The 27,319-nt window shown below is 39.8% G+C and overlaps 1 protein-coding gene across 1 annotated transcript in view; it reads left to right on the top strand.

The window, feature by feature from the left end:
* Positions 1-27,319, top strand: part of LOC148474245 (C-type lectin domain family 2 member B-like) — an 892,902-nt gene that overhangs the window by 345,212 nt on the left and 520,371 nt on the right. The window contains exon 4 of the mRNA XM_088458894.1: positions 9,790-9,941. Within this exon, the coding sequence (XP_088315020.1) occupies positions 9,790-9,941 (152 nt within the window). The remainder of the gene's footprint in view (positions 1-9,789; positions 9,942-27,319) is intronic.

Below are 27,319 nucleotides of genomic sequence, written 5' to 3'. Positions count from 1 at the left end.
GCAGTACTTAGTATGTGTATAGATAGAGGCAGTACTTAGTTTGTGTATAGATAGAGGCGGTACTTAGATTGTGTATAGATAGAGGCAGTACTTAGTTTGTGTATAGATAGAGGCAGTACTTAGTTTGTGTATAGATAGAGGCAGTACTTAGTTTGTGTGTATATAGAGGCAGTACTTAGTTTGTGTATAGAGGCAGTACTTAGTTTGTGTATTGATTGGGAGGCAGTTCTTAGTTTGTGTATAGATAGAGGCAGTACTTAGTTTGTGTATAGAGGCAGTACTTAGTTTGTGTATAGAGGCAGTACTTAGTTTGTGTATTGATTGGGAGGCAGTTCTTAGTTTGTGTATAGATAGAGGCAGTACTTAGTTTGTGTATAGTCAGAGACAGTACTTAGTTTGTGTATATATAAAGACAGTACTTAGTTTGGGTATAGCTAGAGGCAGTACTTATTTTGTGTATAGATAGAGGCGATACTTAGATTGTGTATAGATAGAGGCGGTACTTAGATTGTGTATAGATAGAGGCAGTACTTAGTTTGTGTATAGATAGAGGTAGTACTTAGTTTGTGTATAGATAGAGGCAGTACTTAGTTTGTGTATAGATAGAGGTAGTACTTAGTTTGTGTTTAGATAGAGGCGGTACTTAGTTTGTGTATATATAGAGGCAGTACTTAGTTTGTGTATAGATAGAGACGGTACTTAGTTTGTGTATAGATAGAGGTAGTACTTAGTTTGTGTATAGATAGAGGTAGTACTTAGTTTGTGTACAGATAGAGGCAGTACTTAGTTTGTGTATAGATAGAGGTAGTACTTAGATTGTGTATAGATAGAGCCAGTACTTAGTTTGTGTATAGATAGAGGTGGTACTTAGTTTGTGTATAGATAGAGGCGGTACTTAGTTTGTGTATAGATAGAGGCAGTACTTAGTTTGTGTATAGGTAGAGGCAGTACTTAGTTTGTGTATAGGTAGAGGCAGTACATAGCATGTGTATAGATGGAGGCAGTACTTAGTTTGTGTATATATGGAGGCAGTACTTAGTTTGTGTATATATGGGGAGGCAGTACTTAGTTTGTGTATAGACAGAGACAGTACTTAGTTTGTGTATAGATAGAGGCAGTACTTAGTTTGTGTAGATAGAGGCGGTACTTAGTTTGTGTATAGATAGAGGCGGTACTTAGATTGTGTATAGATAGAGGCAGTACTTAGTTTGTGTGTATATAGAGGCAGTACTTAGTTTGTGTATAGAGACAGTACTTAGTTTGTGTATAGATAGAGGTAGTACTTAGTTTGTGTATAGATAGAGGTAGTACTTAGTTTGTGTATAGAGACAGTACTTAGTATGTGTATAGAGACAGTACTTAGTATGTGTATAGATACAGGCAGTACTTAGTTTGTGTATAGAGACAGTACTTAGTTTGGGTATAGATAGAGGTAGTACTTAGTTTGTGTATAGATAGAGGTAGTACTTAGTTTGTGTATAGAGACAGTACTTAGTATGTGTATAGATGGAGACAGTACTTAGTTTGTGTATATATAAAGACAGTACTTAGTTTGTGTATAGATGGAGACAGTACTTAGTTTGTGTATAGATAGAGGCAGTACTTAGTTTGTGTATAGATAGAGGCAGTACTTAGTTTGTGTATAGATAGAGGCAGTACTTAGTTTGTGTATAGATAGAGGCTGTACTTAGTTTGTGTATAGATAGAGACAGTACTTAGTTTGTGTATAGATAGAGGCAGTACTTAGTTTGTGTATAGATGGAGACAGTACTTAGTTTGTGTATAGATAGAGGCAGTACTTAGTTTGTGTATAGATAGAGGCAGTACTTAGTTTGTGTATAGATGGAGGCAGTACTTAGTTTGTGTATAGATAGAGGCAGTACTTAGTTTGTGTATAGATGGAGACAGTACTTAGTTTGTGTATAGATAGAGGCAGTACTTAGTTTGTGTATAGATAGAGGCAGTACTTAGTTTGTGTATAGATAGAGGCAGTACTTAGTTTGTGTATAGATAGAGGCAGTACTTAGTTTGTGTATAGATAGAGGCAGTACTTAGTTTGTGTATAGATGGAGACAGTACTTAGTTTGTGTATAGATAGAGGCATTACTTAGTTTGTGTATAGATAGAGGCAGTACTTAGTTTGTGTATAGATAGAGGCAGTACTTAGTTTGTGTATAGATGGAGGCAGTACTTAGTTTGTGTATAGATGGAGGCAGTACTTAGTTTGTGTATAGATAGAGGCAATACTTAGTTTGTGTATAGATAGAGGCAGTACTTAGTTTGTGTATAGATAGAGGCAGTACTTAGTTTGTGTATAGATAGAGGCAATACTTAGTTTGTGTATAGATAGAGACAGTACTTAGTTTGTGTATAGATAGAGGCAGTACTTAGTTTGTGTATAGATAGAGGCAGTACTTAGTTTGTGTATAGGTAGAGGCAGTACATAGTTTGTGTATAGTTAGAGGCAGTACTTAGTTTGTGTATAGATAGAGGCAGTACTTAGTTTGTGTATAGATAGAGGCAGTACTTAGTTTGTGTATAGATAGTGACAGTACTTAGTTTGTGTATAGGTAGAGGCAGTACTTAGTTTGTGTATAGGTAGAGGCAGTACTTAGTTTGTGTATAGATAGAGGCAGTACTTAGTTTGTGTATAGAGAGAGGCAGTACTTAGTTTTTGTATAGAGAGAGGCAGTACTTAGTTTGTGTATAGATAGAGACAGTACTTAGTTTGTGTATAGATGGAGGCAGTACTTAGTTTGTGTATAGATAGTGACAGTACTTAGTTTGTGTATAGGTAGAGGCAGTACTTAGTTTGTGTATAGATAGAGGCAGTACTTAGTTTGTGTATAGATAGAGGCAGTACTTAGTTTGTGTATAGATAGTGACAGTACTTAGTTTGTGTATAGGTAGAGGCAGTACTTAGTTTGTGTATAGGTAGAGGCAGTACTTAGTTTGTGTATAGATAGAGGCAGTACTTAGTTTGTGTATAGATAGAGGCAGTACTTAGTTTTTGTATAGATAGAGGCAGTACTTAGTTTGTGTATAGATAGAGACAGTACTTAGTTTGTGTATAGATGGAGGCAGTACTTAGTTTGTGTATAGATAGTGACAGTACTTAGTTTGTGTATAGGTAGAGGCAGTACTTAGTTTGTGTATAGATAGAGGCAGTACTTAGTTTGTGTATAGATAGAGGCAGTACTTAGTTTGTGTATAGGTAGAGGCAGTACTTAGTTTGTGTATAGATAGAGACAATACTTAGTTTGTGTATAGATAGAGGCAGTACTTAGTTTGTGTATAGATAGAGGCAGTACTTAGTTTGTGTATAGATAGAGGCAGTACTTAGTTTGTGTATAGATAGAGGCAGTACTTAGTTTGTGTATAGATAGAGGCAGTACTTAGTTTGTGTATAGATAGAGGCAGTACTTAGTTTGTGTATAGATAGAGGCAGTACTTAGTTTGTGTATAGATGGAGGCAGTACTTAGTTTGTGTATAGATGGAGGCAGTACTTAGTTTGTGTATAGATAGAGGCAATACTTAGTTTGTGTATAGATAGAGGCAGTACTTAGTTTGTGTATAGATAGAGGCAGTACTTAGTTTTATGTATAGATAGAGGCAGTACTTAGTTTGTGTATAGATAGAGGCAGTACTTAGTTTGTGTGTAGATAGAGACAGTACTTAGTTTGTGTGTAGATAGAGGCAATACTTAGTTTGTGTATAGATAGAGGCGGTACTTAGTTTGTGTATAGATAGAGACAGTACTTAGTTTGTGTATAGATAGAGGCAGTACTTAGTTTGTGTATAGATGGAGGCAGTACTTAGTTTGTGTATAGATAGAGACAGTACTTAGTTTGTGTATAGATAGAGACAGTACTTAGTTTGTGTATAGATAGAGGCAATACTTAGTTTGTGTATAGATAGAGGCGGTACTTAGTTTGTGTATATATAGAGACAGTACTTAGTTTGTGTATAGATAGAGGCAGTACTTAGTTTGTGTATAGATGGAGGCAGTACTTTTTTTGTGTATAGATAGAGACAGTACTTAGTTTGTGTATAGATAGAGACAGTACTTAGTTTGTGTATAGATAGAGGCAGTACTTAGTTTGTGTATAGATAGAGGCAGTACTTAGTTTGTGTATAGATAGAGACAGTACTTAGTTTGTGTATAGATATAGGCAGTACTTAGTTTGTGTATAGATATAGGCAGTACTTAGTTTGTGTATAGATAGAGGCAGTACTTAGTTTGTGTATAGATAGAGGCAGTACTTAGTTTGTGTATAGATAGAGACAGTACTTAGTTTGTGTATAGATGGAGACAGTACTTAGTTTGTGTATAGATAGAGGCAGTACTTAGTTTGTGTATAGATAGAGGCAGTACTTAGTTTGTGTATAGATAGAGGCAGTACTTAGTTTGTGTATAGATAGAGGCAGTACTTAGTTTGTGTATAGATAGAGACAGTACTTAGTTTGTGTATAGATGGAGGCAGTACTTAGTTTGTGTATAGATAGTGACAGTACTTAGTTTGTGTATAGGTAGAGGCAGTACTTAGTTTGTGTATAGATAGAGGCAGTACTTAGTTTGTGTATAGATAGAGGCAGTACTTAGTTTGTGTATAGGTAGAGGCAGTACTTAGTTTGTGTATAGATAGAGACAGTACTTAGTTTGTGTATAGATAGAGGCAGTACTTAGTTTGTGTATAGATAGAGGCAGTACTTAGTTTGTGTATAGATAGAGGCAGTACTTAGTTTGTGTATAGATAGAGGCAGTACTTAGTTTGTGTATAGATAGAGGCAGTACTTAGTTTGTGTATAGATAGAGGCAGTACTTAGTTTGTGTATAGATGGAGGCAGTACTTAGTTTGTGTATAGATGGAGGCAGTACTTAGTTTGTGTATAGATAGAGGCAATACTTAGTTTTATGTATAGATAGAGGCAGTACTTAGTTTGTGTATAGATAGAGGCAGTACTTAGTTTGTGTGTAGATAGAGACAGTACTTAGTTTGTGTATAGATAGAGGCAATACATAGTTTGTGTATAGATAGAGGCGGTACTTAGTTTGTGTATAGATAGAGACAGTACTTAGTTTGTGTATAGATAGAGACAGTACTTAGTTTGTGTATAGATAGAGACAGTACTTAGTTTGTGTATAGATAGAGGCAGTACTTAGTTTGTGTATAGATAGAGGCAGTACTTAGTTTGTGTATAGATGGAGGCAGTACTTAGTTTGTGTATAGATGGAGGCAGTACTTAGTTTGTGTATAGATAGAGGCAATACTTAGTTTGTGTATAGATAGAGGCAGTACTTAGTTTGTGTATAGATAGAGGCAGTACTTAGTTTTATGTATAGATAGAGGCAGTACTTAGTTTGTGTATAGATAGAGACAGTACTTAGTTTGTGTATAGATAGAGGCAGTACTTAGTTTTATGTATAGATAGAGGCAGTACTTAGTTTGTGTATAGATAGAGGCAGTACTTAGTTTGTGTGTAGATAGAGACAGTACTTAGTTTGTGTATAGATAGAGGCAATACATAGTTTGTGTATAGATAGAGGCGGTACTTAGTTTGTGTATATATAGAGACAGTACTTAGTTTGTGTATAGATAGAGGCAATACATAGTTTGTGTATAGATAGAGGCAGTACTTAGTTTGTGTATATATAGAGGCAGTACTTAGTTTGTGTATAGATAGAGACAGAACTTAGTTTGTGTATAGATAGAGGCAGTACTTAGTTTTATGTATAGATAGAGGCAGTACTTAGTTTGTGTATAGATAGAGGCAGTACTTAGTTTGTGTGTAGATAGAGACAGTACTTAGTTTGTGTATAGATAGAGGCAATACATAGTTTGTGTATAGATAGAGGCGGTACTTAGTTTGTGTATAGATAGAGACAGTACTTAGTTTGTGTATAGATAGAGACAGTACTTAGTTTGTGTATAGATAGAGACAGTACTTAGTTTGTGTATAGATAGAGACAGTACTTAGTTTGTGTATAGATAGAGGCAGTACTTAGTTTGTGTATAGATAGAGACAGTACTTAGTTTGTGTATAGATAGAGACAGTACTTAGTTTGTGTATAGATAGAGGCAGTACTTAGTTTGTGTATAGATAGAGACAGTACTTAGTTTGTGTATAGATAGAGACAGTACTTAGTTTGTGTATAGATAGAGACAGTACTTAGTTTGTGTATAGATAGAGACAGTACTTAGTTTGTGTATAGATAGAGACAGTACTTAGTTTGTGTATAGATAGAGACAGTACTTAGTTTGTGTATAGATAGAGACAGTACTTAGTATGTGTATAGATAGAGACAGTACTTAGTTTGTGTTTATAGATAGAGACAGTACTTAGTTTGTGTATAGATGGAGGCAGTACTTAGTTTGTGTATAGATAGAGACAGTACTTAGTTTGTGTATAGATAGAGACAGTACTTAGTTTGTGTATATATAGAGACAGTACTTAGTTTGTGTATAGATAGAGACAGTACTTAGTTTGTGTATAGATAGAGGCAGTACTTAGTTTGTGTATAGATAGAGGCAGTACTTAGTTTGTGTATAGATAGAGGCAGTACTTAGTTTGTGTATAGATAGAGACAGTACTTAGTTTGTGTATAGATGGAGACAGTACTTAGTTTGTGTATAGATAGAGGCAGTACTTAGTATGTGTATAGATAGAGACAGTACTTAGTTTGTGTATAGATAGAGACAGTACTTAGTTTGTGTATAGATATAGGCAGTACTTAGTTTGTGTATAGATATAGGCAGTACTTAGTTTGTGTATAGATAGAAGCAGTACTTAGTTTGTGTATAGATAGAGGCAGTACTTAGTTTGTGTATAGATAGAGACAGTACTTAGTTTGTGTATAGATGGAGACAGTACTTAGTTTGTGTATAGATGGAGACAGTACTTAGTTTGTGTATAGATAGAGACAGTACTTAGTTTGTGTATAGATAGAGGCAGTACTTAGTATGTGTATAGATAGAGACAGTACTTAGTTTGTGTATAGATAGAGACAGTACTTAGTTTGTGTATAGATATAGGCAGTACTTAGTTTGTGTATAGATATAGGCAGTACTTAGTTTGTGTATAGATAGAGGCAGTACTTAGTTTGTGTATAGATAGAGGCAGTACTTAGTTTGTGTATAGATAGAGACAGTACTTAGTTTGTGTATAGATGGAGACAGTACTTAGTTTGTGTATAGATAGAGGCAGTACTTAGTTTGTGTATAGATAGAGGCAGTACTTAGTTTGTGTATAGATAGAGGCGGTACTTAGTTTGTGTATAGATAGAGGCAGTACTTAGTTTGTGTATAGATAGAGACAGTACTTAGTTTGTGTATAGATGGAGACAGTACTTAGTTTGTGTATAGATAGAGACAGTACTTAGTTTGTGTATAGATGGAGACAGTACTTAGTTTGTGTATTGATATAGGCAGTACTTAGTTTGTGTATAGATGGAGACAGTACTTAGTGTGTGTATAGATCGATGCAATACTTAGTTTGTGTATAGATAGAGACAGTGCTTAGTTTGTGTATAGATGGATACAGTACTTAGTTTGTGTATAGATAGAGGCAGTACTTAGTTTGTGTATAGATGGAGACAGTACTTAGTTTGTGTATAGATAGAGGCAGTACTTAGTTTGTGTATAGATAGAGGCAGTACTTAGTTTGTGTATAGATAGAGACAGTACTTAGTTTGTGTATAGATAGAGACAGTACTTAGTTTGTGTATAGATAGAGGCGGTACTTAGTTTGTGTATAGATAGAGACAGTACTTAGTTTGTGTATAGATAGAGACAGTACTTAGTTTGTGTATAGATAGAGGCAGTACTTACTGTGTGTATATATAGAGGCAGTATGTTGTTTGTGTATAGATGGAGACAGTACTTAGTTTGTGTATAGATGGAGACAGTACTTAGTTTGTGTATAGATAGAGACAGTACTTAGTTTGTGTATAGATAGAGGCAGTACTTAGTTTGTGTATAGATGGAGACAGTACTTAGTTTGTGTATAGATAGAGACAGTACTTAGTTTGTGTATAGATAGAGGCAGTACTTAGTTTGTGTATAGATGGAGACAGTACTTAGTTTGTGTATAGATAGAGGCAGTACTTAGTTTGTGTATAGATAGAGGCAGTACTTAGTTTGTGTATAGATAGAGGCAGTACTTAGTTTGTGTATAGATAGAGACAGTACTTAGTTTGTGTATAGATGGAGACAGTACTTAGTTTGTGTATAGATAGAGGCAGTACTTAGTTTGTGTATAGATGGAGACAGTACTTAGTTTGTGTATAGATAGAGACAGTACTTAGTTTGTGTATAGATGGGGAGGCAGTACTTAGTTTGTGTATAGATGGGGAGGCAGTACTTAGTTTGTGTATAGATAGAGACAGTACTTAGTTTGTGTATAGATAGAGGCAGTACTTAGTTTGTGTATAGATGGGGAGGCAGTACTTAGTTTGTGTATAGATGGAGGCAGTACTTAGTTTGTGTATAGATTGAGACAGTACTTAGTTTGTGTATAGATAGAGACAGTACTTAGTTTGTGTATAGATAGAGGCAGTACTTAGTTTGTGTATAGATGGAGACAGTACTTAGTTTGTGTATAGATAGAGACAGTACTTAGTTTGTGTATAGATAGAGGCAGTACTTAGTTTGTGTATAGATAGAGACAGTACTTAGTTTGTGTATAGATTGAGACAGTACTTAGTTTGTGTATAGATAGAGACAGTACTTAGTTTGTGTATAGATAGAGGCAGTACTTAGTTTGTGTATAGATAGAGGCAGTACTTAGTTTGTGTATAGACAAATTACTAATTACTAATTTTCTCCTTTTTATGGATTTTATTAATTTATTGTCCATTTTATAATATGTACTTTTTTCTCTCTTTTACATGTACTACAAATATTTATGACCTTCAATAAAAGTCCCCTCATCCATTTTAGGATATTATGAAGTATGGCAGTAGATTATTTAATAGAGGACGTGGACAAATTAAAGTTATGGATATAATCAAATATGCCCTGAGTTAAATGGCCACCACTCACTTTACGATCGCATCTGGTCAGGTGACCGGAAACCTTCAGTCTAACACATGGCATTCATCTTAGCAAGCAGGATGACTGGGGGGGGGGGAGAACCGGATGATAGGAGGTTTGCAAAGGTCAATCTACGGCGTTATAAACGGGTGTCTATTTAGCCGTGGACTGGAAGTGACAAGTGGAATGCAATAGTCACTTCCTGTATTGGATAGCCGGATGAAGACCATCTGTACACATCCAGGATAGGGGTATTTAAACCCCAAGAGTTTAGTCGCATGCTATCAGCTCCTGATGAAGAATTATCGAAACCCATTGTGCGGACTGCATGCTTGGACCTGGTTCTCTAAAAAGGATATCATGTATTCGTCGGTTGAATCCTGAACTGAGTTCCCTATACACCTATTGCGGTGGTGCTGTGCAATGTGATCCACTTGCTTGATTAAGCTAGCCCACCACAATCCCCAACGAGGGTGATAATCTTTTTAAAAGAAACTTTATGGAATTATCTTGATATTACACTGCCATGTATGGTCTGTGATTGATGTTTTTACATATGTGTATCTTTGTTATGTGTGATATTAAATATCATTAGAAATTGTCACACTTGTAAGGGATATTATTACCTCTTATATACCTTGTTGTAGGTACAAACATCTTCTAGTTCCCAGCGCCGGGTATTGAATATATCACTGTTTATCATTATTGTTGTGTATAACTCTGGAGTAATTTAATCTCCTATATACTATGTTACAGGAGGTCGCTGTCCTCTGTGTCCGGCTAACTGGATCCTTACTGATAACAAATGTTATTTCTTCTCTGAAAACAAAAAGAACAAAGATCAGAGTGAGAGAAACTGCACCGAGAGCGGCTCCCGGCTGGCAACGGTGAAGGAGGGAGTAATACTGGTCAGTCTCGGGGTCACTGGTCAGTCTGACATTGGGGGGCAGAGAGATCCTATGCGAGATGTTTATTCTTCTCACAGTGGTACCTGGTGGGTTATTATTGTTTCAAATAGAAAACACCCAAACTTTCCAGTTGATCTGAATTGTAAAATGATAAACAGTTAATGAATATACTGTAATGCAAATTAGCCCCATCTGGCTCACACACCTCAGGGTCAGCTGTTTTACATGCAGACAGGGGGGTGCTGAAAATTTTGACACATCATGTAAAATGTGAAAATCTATTACAAAACTACCAGAGACTAATTACTTACTGTATGTGTGATGTATATAGATGTGGAGGTAGTACTCAGTACTGTCTGTGTGATGTATATAGATGTGGAGGTAGAACTCATTACTGACTGTGTGATGTGTATAGATGTGGAGGTAGTACTCAGTACTGCCTGTGTGATGTGTATAGATATGGAGGTAGTACTCGGTACTGACTGTGTGATGTGTATAGATGTGGAGGTAGTACTCAGTACTGCCTGTGTGATGTGTATAGATGTGGAGGTAGTACTCTGTACTGCCAGTGTGATGTGTATAGATGTGGAGGTAGTACTCAGTACTGCCTGTGTGATGTGTATATATGTGGAGGTAGTACTCAGTACTGTCTGTGTGAAGTTTATAGATGTGAAGGTACTACTCCAGTACTGCCTGTGTGATATGTATAGATGTGGAGGAAATACTCAGTACTGCCTGTGTGATGTGTATTGATGTGGAGTGGGTACTCCAGTACTGCCTGTGTGATGTGTATAGATGTGGAGGTAGTACTCAGTACTGCCTGTGTGATATGTATAGATGTGGAGGTAGTACTCAGTACTGTCTGAGTGCTATGTATAGATGTGGAGGTAGTTCTCAGTACTGCCTGTGTGATGGGTATAGATGTGGAGGTAGTACTCAGTACTGCCGTTGTGATGTGTATAGATATGGAGGTAGTACTCGGTGCTGCCTGTTTGATGTGTATAGATGTGGAGGTAGTACTCAGTACTGCCTGTGTGATATGTATAGATGTGGAGGTAGTACTTAGCACTGCCTGTGTGATGTTTATAGATGTGGAGGTAGTACTCAGTACTGCCTGTGTGATGTGTATATATGTGGAGGTAGTACTCAGTACTGCCTGTGTGATGTATATAGATGTGGAGGTAGTACTCAGTACTGTCTGTGTGATGTATATAGATGTGGCGGTAGTACTCGGTACTGCCTGTGTGATGTGTATAGATGTGGAGGTAGTACTCAGTACTGCCTGTGTGATGTGTATAGATGTGGAGGTAGTACTCAGTACAGCCTGTGTGATGTGTATAGATGTGGAGGTAGTACTCAGTACTGCCTGTGTTATGTGTATATATGTGGAGGTTTTACTCGGTACTGTCTGTGTGAAGTTTATAGATGTGAAGGTACTACTCATGAACTGCATGCGTGATATGTATAGATGTGGAGGTAATACTCAGTACTGCCTGTGTGATGTGTTTTGATGTGGAGGTAGTACTCAGTACTGCCTGTGTGATGTGTATATATGTGGAGGAAGTACTCAGTACTGTCTGTGTGAAGTTTATAGATGTGAAGGTACTACTCCAGTACTGCCTCTGTGATATGTATAGATGTGGAGGTAATACTTAGTACTGCCTGTGTGATGTGTATAGATGTGGAGGAAGTACTCAGTACTGCCTGTGTGATATGTATAGATGTGTAGGTAGTACTCAGTACTGTCTGTGTGCTATGTATAGATGTGGAGGTAGTACTCAGTACTGCCTGTGTGATGGGTATAGATGTGGAGGTTGTACTCAGTACTGCCTGTGTGATGTATATAGATGTGGAGGTTGTACGCAATACTGCCTGTGTGATGTATATAGATGTGGAGGTAGTACTCAGTACTGCTTGTGTGATGTTTATAGATATGGAGATTGTACTCAATACTGCCTGTGTGATGTATAGAGATGTGGAGGTAGTACTCAGTACAGCCTTTGTGATGTATATAGATGTGGAGGTAGTACTCAGTACTGCCTTTGTGATGTGTATAGATATGGAGGTAGTACTCGGTACTGCCTGTTTGATGTGTATAGATGTGGAGGTAGTACTCAGTACTGCCTGTGTGATATGTATAGATGTGGAGGTAGTACTTAGCACTGCCTGTGTGATGTATATAGACGTGGAGGTAGTACTCAGTACTGCCTGTTGATATGTATAGATGTGGAGGTAGTACTCACTCACTGCCTTTGTGATGTGTATAGATGTGGAGGTAGTACACAGTACTGCCTGTGTGATGTGTTTTGATGTGGAGGTAGTACTCAGTACTGCCTGTGTGATGTGTATATATGTGGAGGTAGTACACAGTACTGCCTGTGTGATGTATATAGATGTAGAGGTAGTACTCAGTACTGCCTGTGTGATGTATATAGATGTGGAGGTAGTACTCGGTACTGCCTGTGTGATGTGTATAGATGTGGAGGTTGTACTCAGTACTGCCTGTGTGATGTGTATAGATGTGGAGGTAGTACTCAGTACTGCCTGTGTGATGTATATAGACGTGGAGGTAGTACTCAGTACTGCCAGTTGATATGTATAGATGTGGAGGTAGTACTCACTAACTGTCTATGTGATGTGTATAGATGTGGAGGTAGTACACAGTACTGCCTGTGTGATGTGTTTTGATGTGGAGGTAGTACTCAGTACTGCCTGTGTGATGTGTATACATGTGGAGGTAGTACACAGTACTGCCTGTGTGATGTATATAGATGTGGAGGTAGTTCTCAGTACTGTCTGTGTGATGTATATAGATGTGGAGGTAGTACTCGGTACTGCCTGTGTGATGTGTATAGATGTGGTGGTTGTACTCAGTACTTCCTGTGTGATGTGTATAGATGTGGAGGTAGTACTCAGTACTGCCTGTGTGATGAGTATAGATGTGGAGGTAGTACTCAGTACTGCCTGTGTGATGTGTATATATGTGGAGGTAGTACTCAGTACTGTCTGTGTGAAGTTTATAGATGTGAAGGTACTACTCTAGAACTGCATGCATGATATGTATAGATGTGGAGGAAATACTCAGTACTGCCTGTGTGATGTGTATTGATGTGGAGGTAGTACTCAGTACTGCCTGTGTGATGTGTTTTGATGTGGAGGTAGTACTCAGTACTGACTGTGTGATGTGTATATATGTGGAGGTAGTACTCAGTACTGCCTGTGTGATGTATATAGATGTAGAGGTAGTTCTCAGTACTGTCTGTGTGATGTATATAGATGTGGAGGTAGTACTCGGTACTGCCTGTGTGATGTGTATAGATGTGGTGGTTGTACTCAGTACTTCCTGTGTGATGTGTATAGATGTGGAGGTAGTACTCAGTACTGCCTGTGTGATGAGTATAGATGTGGAGGTAGTACTCAGTACTGCCTGTGTGATGTGTATATATGTGGAGGTAGTACTCAGTACTGTCTGTGTGAAGTTTATAGATGTGAAGGTACTACTCTAGAACTGCATGCATGATATGTATAGATGTGGAGGAAATACTCAGTACTGCCTGTGTGATGTGTATTGATGTGGAGGTAGTACTCAGTACTGCCTGTGTGATGTGTTTTGATGTGGAGGTAGTACTCAGTACTGACTGTGTGATGTGTATATATGTGGAGGTAGTACTCAGTACTGCCTGTGTGATGTATATAGATGTGGAGGTAGTATTCAGCACTGCCTATGTGATGTGTATAGATGTGGAGGAAGTATTCAGTACTGCCTATTTGATATGCATAGATGTGGAGGTAGTACTCAGTACTGCCTGTGTGATGTGTATAGATGTGGAGGTAGTACTCAGTACTGCCTGTGTGATGTATATAGATGTGGAGGTGGTACTCAATACAGCCTGTGTGATGTGTATAGATGTGGAGGTAGTACTCAGTCCTTTCTGTGTGCTATGTATAGATGTGGAGGTAGTACTCAGTACTTCCTGTGTGATGTGTATAGATGTGGAGGTAGTACTCAGTACTGCCTGTGTGATAAGTATTGATGTGGAGGTAGTACTCAGAACAGTCTGTGTGTATGTATAGATGTGGAGGTAGTACTCAGTACTGCCTGTGTGATGTGTATAGATGTGGAGGTTGTACTCAATACTGCCTGTGTGATGTATACAGATGTGCAGGTAGTACTCAGTACTGCTTGTGTGATGTTTATAGATATGGAGGTTGTACTCAATACTGCCTGTGTGATGTATAGAGATGTGGAGGTAGTACTCAGTACTGCCTGTGTGATGTATATAGATGTGGAGGTAGTACTCAGTACTGCCTTTGGGATGTGTATAGATATGGAGGTAGTTCTCGGTACTGCCTGTTTGATGTGTATAGATGTGAAGGTACCACTCCAGTACTGCCTGTGTGATATGTATAGATGTGGAGGAAATACTCAGTACTGCCTGTGTGATGTGTATTGATGTGGAGGTAGTACTCCAGTACTGCCTGTGTGATGTGTATAGATGTGGAGGTAGTACTCAGTACTGCCTGTGTGCTATGTATAGATGTGGAGGTAGTACTCAGTACTGTCTGTGTGCTATGTATAGATGTGAAGGTAGTACTCAGTACTGTCTGTGTGCTATGTATAGATGTGGAGGTAGTACTCAGCACTGCCTGTGTGATGGGTATAGATGTGGAGGTAGTACTCAGTACTGCCTTTGTGATGTGTATAGATATGGAGGTAGTACTCGGTGCTGTCTGTTTGATGTGTATAGATGTGGAGGTAGTACTCATTACTGCCTGTGTGATATGTATAGATGTGGAGGTAGTACTTAGCACTGCCTGTGTGATGTTTATAGATGTGGAGGTAGTACTCAGTACTGCCTGTTGATATGTATAGATGTGGAGGTAGTACTCAGTACTGCCTGTGTGATGTGTATAGATGTGGAGGTAGTACACAGTACTGCCTGTGTGATGTGTTTTGATGTGGAGGTAGTACTCAGTACTGCCTGTGTGATGTGTATATATGTGGAGGTAGTACTCAGTACTGCCTGTGTGATGTATATAGATGTGGAGGTAGTACTCAGTACTGTCTGTGTGATGTATATAGATGTGGAGGTAGTACTCGGTACTGCCTGTGTGATGTGTATAGATGTGGAGGTAGTCCTCAGTACTGCCTGTGTGATGTGTATAGATGTGGAGGTAGTACTCAGTACAGCCTGTGTGATGTGTATAGATTTGGAGGTAGTACTCAGTACTGCCTGTGTGATGTGTATATATGTGGAGGTAGTACTCAGTAATGTCTGTGTGAAGTTTATAGATGTGAAGGTACTACTCCAGAACTGCATGCGTGATATGTATAGATGTGGAGGTAATACTCAGTACTGCCTGTGTGATGTGTATTGATGTGGAGGTAGTTTTCAGTACTGCCTGTGTGATGTGTTTTGATGTGGAGGTAGCACTCAGTACTGCCTGTGTGATGTGTTTATATGTGGAGGAAGTGCTCAGTACTGTCTGTGTGAAGTTTATAGGTGTGAAAGTACTACTCCAGTACTGCCTGTGTGATTTGTATAGAAGTGGAGGTAATACTCAGTACTGCCTGTGTGATGTATGTAGATGTGGAGGTAGTACTCAGTACTGCCTGTGTGATGTGTATAGATGTGGAGGTAGTACTCAGTACTGCCTGTGTGATGTGTATAGATGTGGAACTATTACTCAGTCCTTTCTGTGTGCTATGTATAGATGTGGAGGTAGTACTCAGTACTTCCTGTGTGACATGTATAGATGTGGAGGTAGTACTCTTTACTGCCTGTGTGATATGTATAGATGTGGAGGTTGTACTCAATACTGCCTGTGTGATGTATATAGATGTGGAGGTAGTACTCAGTACTGCTTGTGTGATGTTTATAGATATGGAGGTTGTACTCAATACTGCCTGTGTGATGTATAGAGATGTGGAGGTAGTACTCAGTACTGCCTGTGTGATGTATATAGATGTGGAGGTAGTACTCAGTAATGCCTTTGTATTGTGTATAGATATGGAGGTAGTACTCTCTACTGCCTGTTTGATGTGTATAGATGTGGAGGTAGTACTCAGTACTGCCTGTGTGATATGTATAGATGTGGAGGTAGTACTTAGTACTGCCTGTGTGATGTATATAGATGTGGAGGTAGTACTCAGTACTGCCTGTTGATATGTATAGATGTGGAGGTAGTACTCAGTACTGCCTGTGTGATGTGTATAGATGTGGAGGTAGTACTCAGTACTGCCTGTGTGATGTGTATAGATGTGGAGGTAGTATATAGTACTGCCTGTGTGATGTGTATAGATGTGGAGGTAGTACTTAGTACTGTCTGTGTGATGATTATAGATGTGAAGGTACTACTCCAGTACTGCCTGTGTGATATGTATAGATGTGGAGGTAGTACTCAGTACTGCCTGTGTGATGTGTATTGATGTGGAGGTAGTACTCAGTACTGCCTGTGTGATGTGTATGTATGTGGTGGTAGTACTCTGTACTGCCTGTGTGATGTATATAGATGTGGAGGTAGTACTCAGTACTGCCTGTGTGATGTGTATAGATGTGGAGGTAGTACTCTGTACTGCCTGTTTGATATGTATAGATGTGGAGGTAATACTCAGTACTGACTGTGTGATGTGTATAGATGTGGAGGTAGTACTCAGTACTGCCTGTGTGATGTATATAGATGTGGAGGTTGAACTCAATACTGCCTGTGTGATGTGTATAGATGTGGAGGTAGTACTCAGTACTTTCTATGTGCTATGTATAGATGTGGAGGTAGTACTCAGTACTGCCTGTGTGATGTGTATAGATGTGGAGGTAGAACTCAGTACTGCCTGTGTGATATGTATAGATGTGGAGGTAGTACTCAGTACTGTCTGTGTGCTATGTATAGATGTGGAGGTAGTACTTGGTACTGCCTGTGTGATGTATATAGATGTGGAGGTAGTACTCAGTACTGCCTGTTGATATGTATAGATGTGGAGGTAGTACTCAGTACTGCCTGTGTGATGTGTATAGATGTGGAGGTAGTACACAGTACTGCCTGTGTGATGTGTATATATGTGGAGGTAGTACTTAGTACTGTCTGTGTGATGATTATAGATGTGAAGGTACTACTCCAGTACTGCCTGTGTGATATGTATAGATGTGGAGGTAGTACTCAGTACTGCCTGTGTGATGTGTATTGATGTGGAGGAAGTACTCAGTACTGCCTGTGTGATTTGTATATATGTGGTGGTAGTACTCTGTACTGCCTGTGTGATGTATATAGATGTGGAGGTAGTACCCAGTACTGCCTGTGTGATGTGTATAGATGTGGAGGTAGTACTCAGTACTGCCTGTTTGATATGTATTGATGTGGAGGTTATACTCAGTACTGACTGTGTGATGTGTATAGATGTGGAAGGTAGTACTCAGTACTGCCTGTGTGATGTATATAGATGTGGAGGTTGAACTCAATACTGCCTGTGTGATGTGTATAGATGTGGAGGTAGTACTCAGTACTGCCTGTGTGATGTGTATAGATGCGGAGGTAGTACACAGTACTGCCTGTGTGATGTGTATATATGTGGAGGTAGTACTTAGTACTGTCTGTGTGATGATTATAGATGTGAAGGTACTACTCCAGTACTGCCTGTGTGATATGTATAGATGTGGAGGTAGTACTCAGTAGTGCCTGTGTGATGTATATAGATGTGGAGGTAGTACTCGGTACTGCCTGTGTGATGTGTATAGATGTGGAGGTTGTACTCAGTACTGCCTGTGTGATGTGTATAGATGTGGAGGTAGTACTCAGTACTGCCTGTGTGATGTGTATAGATGTGGAGGTAGTACTCAGTACTGCCTGTGTGATGTGTATATATGTGGAGGTAGTACTCAGTACTGTCTGTGTGAAGTTTATAGATGTGAAGGTACTACTCCAGAACTGCATGCATGATATGTATAGATGTGGAGGTAATACTCATTACTGCCTGTGTGATGTGTATTGATGTGGAGGTAGTACTCAGTACTGCCTGTGTGATGTGTTTTGATGTGGAGGTAGTACTCAGTACTGCCTGTGTGATGTGTATATATGTGGAGGTAGTACTCAGTACTGCCTGTGTGATGTATATAGATGTGGAGGTAGTATTCAGCACTGCCTGTGTGATGTGTATAGATGTGGAGGAAGTATTCAGTACTGCCTATTTGATATGTATAGATGTGGAGGTAGTACTCAGTACTGCCTGTGTGATGTGTATAGATGTGGAGGTAGTACTCAGTACTGCCAGTGTTATGTATATAAATGTGGATGTTGTACTCAATACTGCCTGTGTGATGTGTATAGATGTGGAACTATTACTCAGTCCTTTCTGTGTGCTATGTATATATGTGGAGGTAGTACTCAGTACTTCCTGTGTGACGTGTATAGATGTGGAGGTAGTACTCTTTACTGCCTGTGTGATATGTATAGATGTGGAGGTTGTACTCAATACTGCCTGTGTGATGTATATAGATGTGGAGTTAGTACTCAGTACTGCTTGTGTGATGTTTATAGATATGGAGGTTGTACTCAATACTGCCTGTGTGATGTATAGAGATGTGGAGGTAGTACTCAGTACTGCCTGTGTGATGTATATAGATGTGGAGTTAGTACTCAGTACTGCCTTTGTATTGTGTATAGATATGGAGGTAGTACTCTCTACTGCCTGTTTGATATGTATAGATGTGGAGGTAGTACTCAGTACTGCCTGTGTTTTATGTATAGATGTGGAGGTAGTACTTAGTACTGCCTGTGTGATGTATATAGATGTGGAGGTAGTACTCAGTACAGCCTGTTGATATGTATAGATGTGGAGGTAGTACTCAGTACTGCCTGTGTGATGTGTATAGATGTGGAGGTAGTACACAGTACTGCCTGTGTGATGTGTATATATGTGGTGGTAGTACTCTGTACTGCCTGTGTGATGTATATAGATGTGGAGGTAGTACTCAGTACTGCCTGTGTGATGTGTATAGATGTGGAGGAAATACTCAGTACTGCCTGTGTGATGTGTATTGATGTGGAGGTAATACTCAGTACTTTCTATGTGCTATGTATAGATGTGGAGGTAGTACTCAGTACTGCCTGTGTGATGTGTATAGATGTGGAGGTAGTACTCAGTACTGTCTGTGTGCTATGTATAGATGTGGAGGTAGTACTCAGTACTGCTTGTGTGATGTTTATAGATATGGAGGTTGTACTGAATACTGCCTGTGTGATGTATATAGATGTGGAGGTAGTACACAGTACTGCCTGTGTGATGTGTATAGATTTGGAGGTAGTACTCAGTACTGCCTTTGTGATGTGTATAGATATGGAGGTAGTACTCGGTACTGCCTGTTTGATGTGTATAGATGTGGAGGTAGTACTCAGTACTGCCTGTGTGATGTATATAGATGTGGAGGTAGTACTCAGTACTGCCTGTTGATATGTATAGATGTGGAGGTAGTACTCAGTACTGCCTGTGTGATGTGTATAGATGTGGAGGTAGTACACAGTACTGCCTGTGTGATGTGTATATATGTGGAGGTAGTACTTAGTACTGTCTGTGTGATGATTATAGATGTGAAGGTACTACTCCAGTACTGCCTGTGTGATATGTATAGATGTGGAGGTAGTACTCAGTACTGCCTGTGTGATGTGTATTGATGTGGAGGTAGTACTCAGTACTGCCTGTGTGATGTGTATGTATGTGGTGGTAGTACTCTGTACTGCCTGTGTGATGTATATAGATGTGGAGGTAGTACTCAGTACTGCCTGTGTGATGTGTATAGATGTGGAGGTAGTACTCTGTACTGCCTGTTTGATATGTATAGATGTGGAGGTAATACTCAGTACTGACTGTGTGATGTGTATAGATGTGGAGGTAGTACTCAGTACTGCCTGTGTGATGTATATAGATGTGGAGGTTGAACTCAATACTGCCTGTGTGATGTGTATAGATGTGGAGGTAGTACTCAGTACTTTCTATGTGCTATGTATAGGTGTGGAGGTAGTACTCAGTACTGCCTGTGTGATATGTATAGATGTGGAGGTAGTACTCAGTACGGTCTGTGTGCTATGTATAGATGTGGAGGTAGTTCTGAGTACTGCTTGTGTGATGTGTATAGATGTGGAGGTTGTACTGAATACTGCCTGTGTGATGAATATAGATGTGGAGGTAGTACACAGTACTGCCTGTGTGATGTGTATAGATTTGGAGGTAGTACTCAGTACTGCCTTTGTGATGTGTATAGATATGGAGGTAGTACTCGGTACTGCCTGTTTGATGTGTATAGATGTGGAGGTAGTACTCAGTACTGCCTGTGTGATATGTATAGATGTGGAGGTAGTACTTAGTACTGCCTGTGTGATGTATATAGATGTGGAGGTAGTACTCAGTACTGCCTGTTGATATGTATAGATGTGGAGGTAGTACTCAGTACTGCCTGTGTGATGTGTATAGATGTGGAGGTAGTACACAGTACTGCCTGTGTGATGTGTATATATGTGGAGGTAGTACTTAGTACTGTCTGTGTGATGATTATAGATGTGAAGGTACTACTCCAGTACTGCCTGTGTGATATGTATAGATGTGGAGGTAGTACTCAGTACTGCCTGTGTGATGTGTATTGATGTGGAGGAAGTACTCAGTACTGCCTGTGTGATTTGTATATATGTGGTGGTAGTACTCTGTACTGCCTGTGTGATGTATATAGATGTGGAGGTAGTATCCAATACTGCCTGTGTGATGTGTATAGATGTGGAGGTAGTACTCAGTACTGCCTGTTTGATATGTATAGATGTGGAGGTAATACTCAGTACTGACTGGTGTGATGTGTATAGATGTGGAAGGTAGTACTCAGTACTGCCTGTGTGATGTATATAGATGTGGAGGTTGAACTCAATACTGCCTTTGTGATGTGTATAGATGTGGAGGTAGTACTCAGTACTTTCTATGTGCTATGTATAGATGTGGAGGTAGTACTCAGTACTGCCTGTGTGATGTGTATAGATGTGGAGGTAGTACACAGTACTGCCTGTGTGATGTGTATATATGTGGAGGTAGTACTTAGTACTGTCTGTGTGATGATTATAGATGTGAAGTTACTACTCCAGTACTGCCTGTGTGATATGTATAGATGTGGAGGTAGTACTCAGTAGTGCCTGTGTGATGTATATAGATGTGGAGGTAGTACTCGGTACTGCCTGTGTGATGTGTATAGATGTGGAGGTTGTACTCAGTACTGCCTGTGTGATGTGTATAGATGTGGAGGTAGTACTCAGTACTGCCTGTGTGATGTGTATAGATGTGAGGTAGTACTCAGTACTGCCTGTGTGATGTGTATATATGTGGAGGTAGTACTCAGTACTGTCTGTGTGAAGTTTATAGATGTGAAGGTACTACTCCAGAACTGCATGCATGATATGTATAGATGTGGAGGTAATACTCAGTACTGCCTGTGTGATGTGTATTGATGTGGAGGTAGTACTCAGTACTGCCTGTGTGATGTGTTTTGATGTGGAGGTAGTACTCAGTACTGCCTGTGTGATGTGTATATATGTGGAGGTAGTACTCAGTACTGCCTGTGTGATGTATATAGATGTGGAGGTAGTATTCAGCACTGCCTGTGTGATGTGTATAGATGTGGAGGAAGTATTCAGTACTGCCTATTTGATATGTATAGATGTGGAGGTAGTACTCAGTACTGCCTGTGTGATGTGTATAGATGTGGAGGTAGTACTCAGTACTGCCAGTGTTATGTATATAAATGTGGATGTTGTACTCAATACTGCCTGTGTGATGTGTATAGATGTGGAACTATTACTCAGTCCTTTCTGTGTGCTATGTATAGATGTGGAGGTAGTACTCAGTACTTCCTGTGTGACGTGTATAGATGTGGAGGTAGTACTCTTTACTGCCTGTGTGATATGTATAGATGTGGAGGTTGTACTCAATACTGCCTGTGTGATGTATATAGATGTGGAGGTAGTACTCAGTACTGCTTGTGTGATGTTTATAGATATGGAGGTTGTACTCAATACTGCCTGTGTGATGTATAGAGATGTGGAGGTAGTACTCAGTACTGCCTGTGTGATGTATATAGATGTGGAGGTAGTACTCAGTACTGCCTTTTTATTGTGTATAGATATGGAGGTAGTACTCTCTACTGCCTGTTTGATATGTATAGATGTGGAGGTAGTACTCAGTACTGCCTGTGTGATATGTATAGATGTGGAGGTAGTACTTAGTACTGCCTGTGTGATGTATATAGATGTGGAGGTAGTACTCAGTACTGCCTGTTGATATGTATAGATGTGGAGGTAGTACTCAGTACTGCCTGTGTGATGTGTATAGATGTGGAGGTAGTACACAGTACTGCCTGTGTGATGTGTATATATGTGGAGGTAGTACTTAGTACTGTCTGTGTGATGATTATAGATGTGAAGGTACTACTCCAGTACTGCCTGTGTGATATGTATAGATGTGGAGGTAGTACTCAGTACTGCCTGTGTGATGTGTATTGATGTGGAGGTAGTACTCAGTACTGCCTGTGTGATGTGTATATATGTGGTGGTAGTACTCTGTACTGCCTGTGTGATGTATATAGATGTGGAGGTAGTACTCAGTACTGCCTGTGTGATGTGTATAGATGTGGAGGTAGTACTCAGTACTGCCTGTTTGATATGTATAGATGTGGAGGTAATACTCAGTACTGACAGTGTGATGTGTATAGATGTGGAGGTAGTACTCAGTACTGCCTGTGTGATGTATATAGATGTGGAGGTTGAACTCAATACTGCCTGTGTGATGTGTATAGATGTGGAGGTAGTACTCAGTACTTTCTATGTGCTATGTATAGATGTGGAGGTAGTACTCAGTACTGCCTGTGTGATGTGTATAGATGTGGAGGTAGTACACAGTACTGCCTGTGTGATGTGTATATATGTGGAGGTAGTACTTAGTACTGTCTGTGTGATGATTATAGATGTGAAGGTACTACTCCAGTACTGCCTGTGTGATATGTATAGATGTGGAGGTAGTACTCAGTAGTGCCTGTGTGATGTATATAGATGTGGAGGTAGTACTCGGTACTGCCTGTGTGATGTGTATAGATGTGGAGGTTGTACTCAGTACTGCCTGTGTGATGTGTATAGATGTGGAGGTAGTACTCAGTACTGCCTGTGTGATGTGTATAGATGTGGAGGTAGTACTCAGTACTGCCTGTGTTATGTGTATATATGTGGAGGTAGTACTCAGTACTATCTGTGTGAAGTTTATAGATGTGAAGGTACTACTCCAGAACTGCATGCATGATATGTATAGATGTGGAGGTAATACTCAGTACTGCCTGTGTGATGTGTATTGATGTGGAGGTAGTACTCAGTACTGCCTGTGTGATGTGTTTTGATGTGGAGGTAGTACTCAGTACTGCCTGTGTGATGTGTATATATGTGGAGGTAGTACTCAGTACTGCCTGTGTGATGTATATAGATGTGGAGGTAGTATTCAGCACTGCCTGTGTGATGTGTATAGATGTGGAGGAAGTATTCAGTACTGCCTATTTGATATGTATAGATGTGGAGGTAGTACTCAGTACTGCCTGTGTGATGTGTATAGATGTGGAGGTAGTACTCAGTACTGCCAGTGTTATGTATATAAATGTGGATGTTGTACTCAATACTGCCTGTGTGATGTGTATAGATGTGGAACTATTACTCAGTCCTTTCTGTGTGCTATGTATATATGTGGAGGTAGTACTCAGTACTTCCTGTGTGACGTGTATAGATGTGGAGGTAGTACTCTTTACTGCCTGTGTGATATGTATAGATGTGGAGGTTGTACTCAATACTGCCTGTGTGATGTATATAGATGTGGAGGTAGTACTCAGTACTGCTTGTGTGATGTTTATAGATATGGAGGTTGTACTCAATACTGCCTGTGTGATGTATAGAGATGTGGAGGTAGTACTCAGTACTGCCTGTGTGATGTATACAGATGTGGAGGTAGTACTCAGTACTGCCTTTGTATTGTGTATAGATATGGAGGTAGTACTCTCTACTGCCTGTTTGATATGTATAGATGTGGAGGTAGTACTCAGTACTGCCTGTGTTTTATGTATAGATGTGGAGGTAGTACTTAGTACTGCCTGTGTGATGTATATAGATGTGGAGGTAGTACTCAGTACAGCCTGTTGATATGTATAGATGTGGAGGTAGTACTCAGTACTGCCTGTGTGATGTGTATAGATGTGGAGGTAGTACACAGTACTGCCTGTGTGATGTGTATATATGTGGTGGTAGTACTCTGTACTGCCTGTGTGATATATATAGATGTGGAGGTAGTACTCAGTACTGCCTGTGTGATGTGTATAGATGTGGAGGAAATACTCAGTACTGCCTGTGTGATGTGTATTGATGTGGAGGTAATACTCAGTACTTTCTATGTGCTATGTATAGATGTGGAGGTAGTACTCAGTACTGCCTGTGTGATGTGTATAGATGTGGAGGTAGAACTCAGTACTGCCTGTGTGATATGTATAGATGTGGAGGTAGTACGCAGTACTGTCTGTGTGCTATGTATAGATGTGGAGGTAGTTCTGAGTACTGCTTGTGTGATGTGTATAGATGTGGAGGTTGTACTGAATACTGCCTGTGTGATGTATATAGATGTGGAGGTAGTACACAGTACTGCCTGTGTGATGTGTATAGATTTGGAGGTAGTACTCAGTACTGCCTTTGTGATGTGTATAGATATGGAGGTAGTACTCGGTACTGCCTGTTTGATGTGTATAGATGTGGAGGTAGTACTCAGTACTGCCTGTGTGATATGTATAGATGTGGAGGTAGTACTTAGTACTGCCTGTGTGATGTATATAGATGTGGAGGTAGTACTCAGTACTGCCTGTTGATATTTATAGATGTGGAGGTAGTACTCAGTACTGCCTGTGTGATGTGTATAGATGTGGAGTTAGTACACAGTACTGCCTGTGTGATGTGTATATATGTGGAGGTAGTACTTAGTACTGTCTGTGTGATGATTATAGATGTGAAGGTACTACTCCAGTACTGCCTGTGTGATATGTATAGATGTGGAGGTAGTACTCAGTACTGCCTGTGTGATGTGTATTGATGTGGAGGTAGTACTCAGTACTGCCTGTGTGATGTGTATAGATGTGGAGGTTGTACTCAGTACTGCCTGTGTGATGTGTATAGATGTGGAGGTAGTACTCAGTACTGCCTGTGTGATGTGTATAGATGTGGAGGTAGTACTCAGTACTGCCTGTGTAATGTGTATATATGTGGAGGTAGTACTCAGTACTGTCTGTGTGAAGTTTATAGATGTGAAGGTACTACTCCAGAACTGCATGCATGATATGTATAGATGTGGAGGTAATACTCAGTACTGCCTGTGTGATGTGTATTGATGTGGAGGTAGTACTCAGTACTGCCTGTGTGATGTGTTTTGATGTGGAGGTAGTACTCAGTACTGCCTGTGTGATGTGTATATATGTGGAGGTAGTACTCAGTACTGCCTGTGTGATGTATATAGATGTGGAGGTAGTATTCAGCACTGCCTGTGTGATGTGTATAGATGTGGAGGAAGTATTCAGTACTGCCTATTTGATATGTATAGATGTGGGGGTAGTACTCAGTACTGCCTGTGTGATGTGTATAGATGTGGAGGTAGTACTCAGTACTGCCAGTGTTATGTATATAAATGTGGATGTTGTACTCAATACTGCCTGTGTGATGTGTATAGATGTGGAACTATTACTCAGTCCTTTCTGTGTGCTATGTATAGATGTGGAGGTAGTACTCAGTACTTCCTGTGTGACGTGTATAGATGTGGAGGTAGTACTCTTTACTGCCTGTGTGATATGTATAGATGTGGAGGTTGTACTCAATACTGCCTGTGTGATGTATATAGATGTGGAGGTAGTACTCAGTACTGCTTGTGTGATGTTTATAGATATGGAGGTTGTACTCAATACCTGCCTGTGTGATCGTATAGAGATGTGGAGGTAGTACTCAGTACTGTGTGTGATGTATATAGATGTGGAGGTAGTACTCAGTACTGCCTTTGTATTGTGTATAGATATGGAGGTAGTACTCTCTACTGCCTGTTTGATATGTATAGATGTGGAGGTAGTACTCAGTACTGCCTGTGTTTTATGTATAGATGTGGAGGTAGTACTTAGTACTGCCTGTGTGATGTATATAGATGTGGAGGTAGTACTCAGTACAGCCTGTTGATATGTATAGATGTGGAGGTAGTACTCAGTACTGCCTGTGTGATGTGTATAGATGTGGAGGTAGTACACAGTACTGCCTGTGTGATGTGTATATATGTGGTGGTAGTACTCTGTACTGCCTGTGTGATGTATATAGATGTGGAGGTAGTACTCAGTACTGCCTGTGTGATGTGTATAGATGTGGAGGAAATACTCAGTACTGCCTGTGTGATGTGTATTGATGTGGAGGTAATACTCAGTACTTTCTATGTGCTATGTATAGATGTGGAGGTAGTACTCAGTACTGCCTGTGTGATGTGTATAGATGTGGAGGTAGAACTCAGTACTGCCTGTGTGATATGTATAGATGTGGAGGTAGTACGCAGTACTGTCTGTGTGCTATGTATAGATGTGGAGGTAGTTCTGAGTACTGCTTGTGTGATGTGTATAGATGTGGAGGTTGTACTGAATACTGCCTGTGTGATGTATATAGATGTGGAGGTAGTACACAGTACTGCCTGTGTGATGTGTATAGATTTGGAGGTAGTACTCAGTACTGCCTTTGTGATGTGTATAGATATGGAGGTAGTACTCGGTACTGCCTGTTTGATGTGTATAGATGTGGAGGTAGTACTCAGTACTGCCTGTGTGATATGTATAGATGTGGAGGTAGTACTTAGTACTGCCTGTGTGATGTATATAGATGTGGAGGAAGTACTCAGTACTGCCTGTTGATATGTATAGATGTGGAGGTAGTACTCAGTACTGCCTGTGTGATGTGTATAGATGTGGAGGTAGTACACAGTACTGCCTGTGTGATGTGTATATATGTGGAGGTAGTTCTTAGTACTGTCTGTGTGATGATTATAGATGTGAAGGGTACTACTCCAGTACTGCCTGTGTGATATGTATAGATGTGGAGGTAGTACTCAGTACTGCCTGTGTGATCGTGTATTGATGTGGAGGTAGTACTCAGTACTGCCTGTGTGATGTGTATAGATGTGGAGGCTGTACTCAGTACTGCCTGTGTGATGTGTATAGATGTGGAGGTAGTACTCAGTACTGCCTGTGTGATGTGTATAGATGTGGAGGTAGTACTCAGTACTGCCTGTGTAATGTGTATATATGTGGAGGTAGTACTCAGTA

Source organism: Taudactylus pleione, unplaced genomic scaffold (assembly GCF_031769625.1).
Source record: "Taudactylus pleione unplaced genomic scaffold, aTauple2 ptg000862l, whole genome shotgun sequence".
NCBI classification, from domain to species: domain Eukaryota; kingdom Metazoa; phylum Chordata; class Amphibia; order Anura; family Myobatrachidae; genus Taudactylus; species Taudactylus pleione.
The sequence above is the reverse complement of the archived record's forward strand: the minus strand, read 5'-3'. Positions and strand labels throughout refer to the sequence as shown.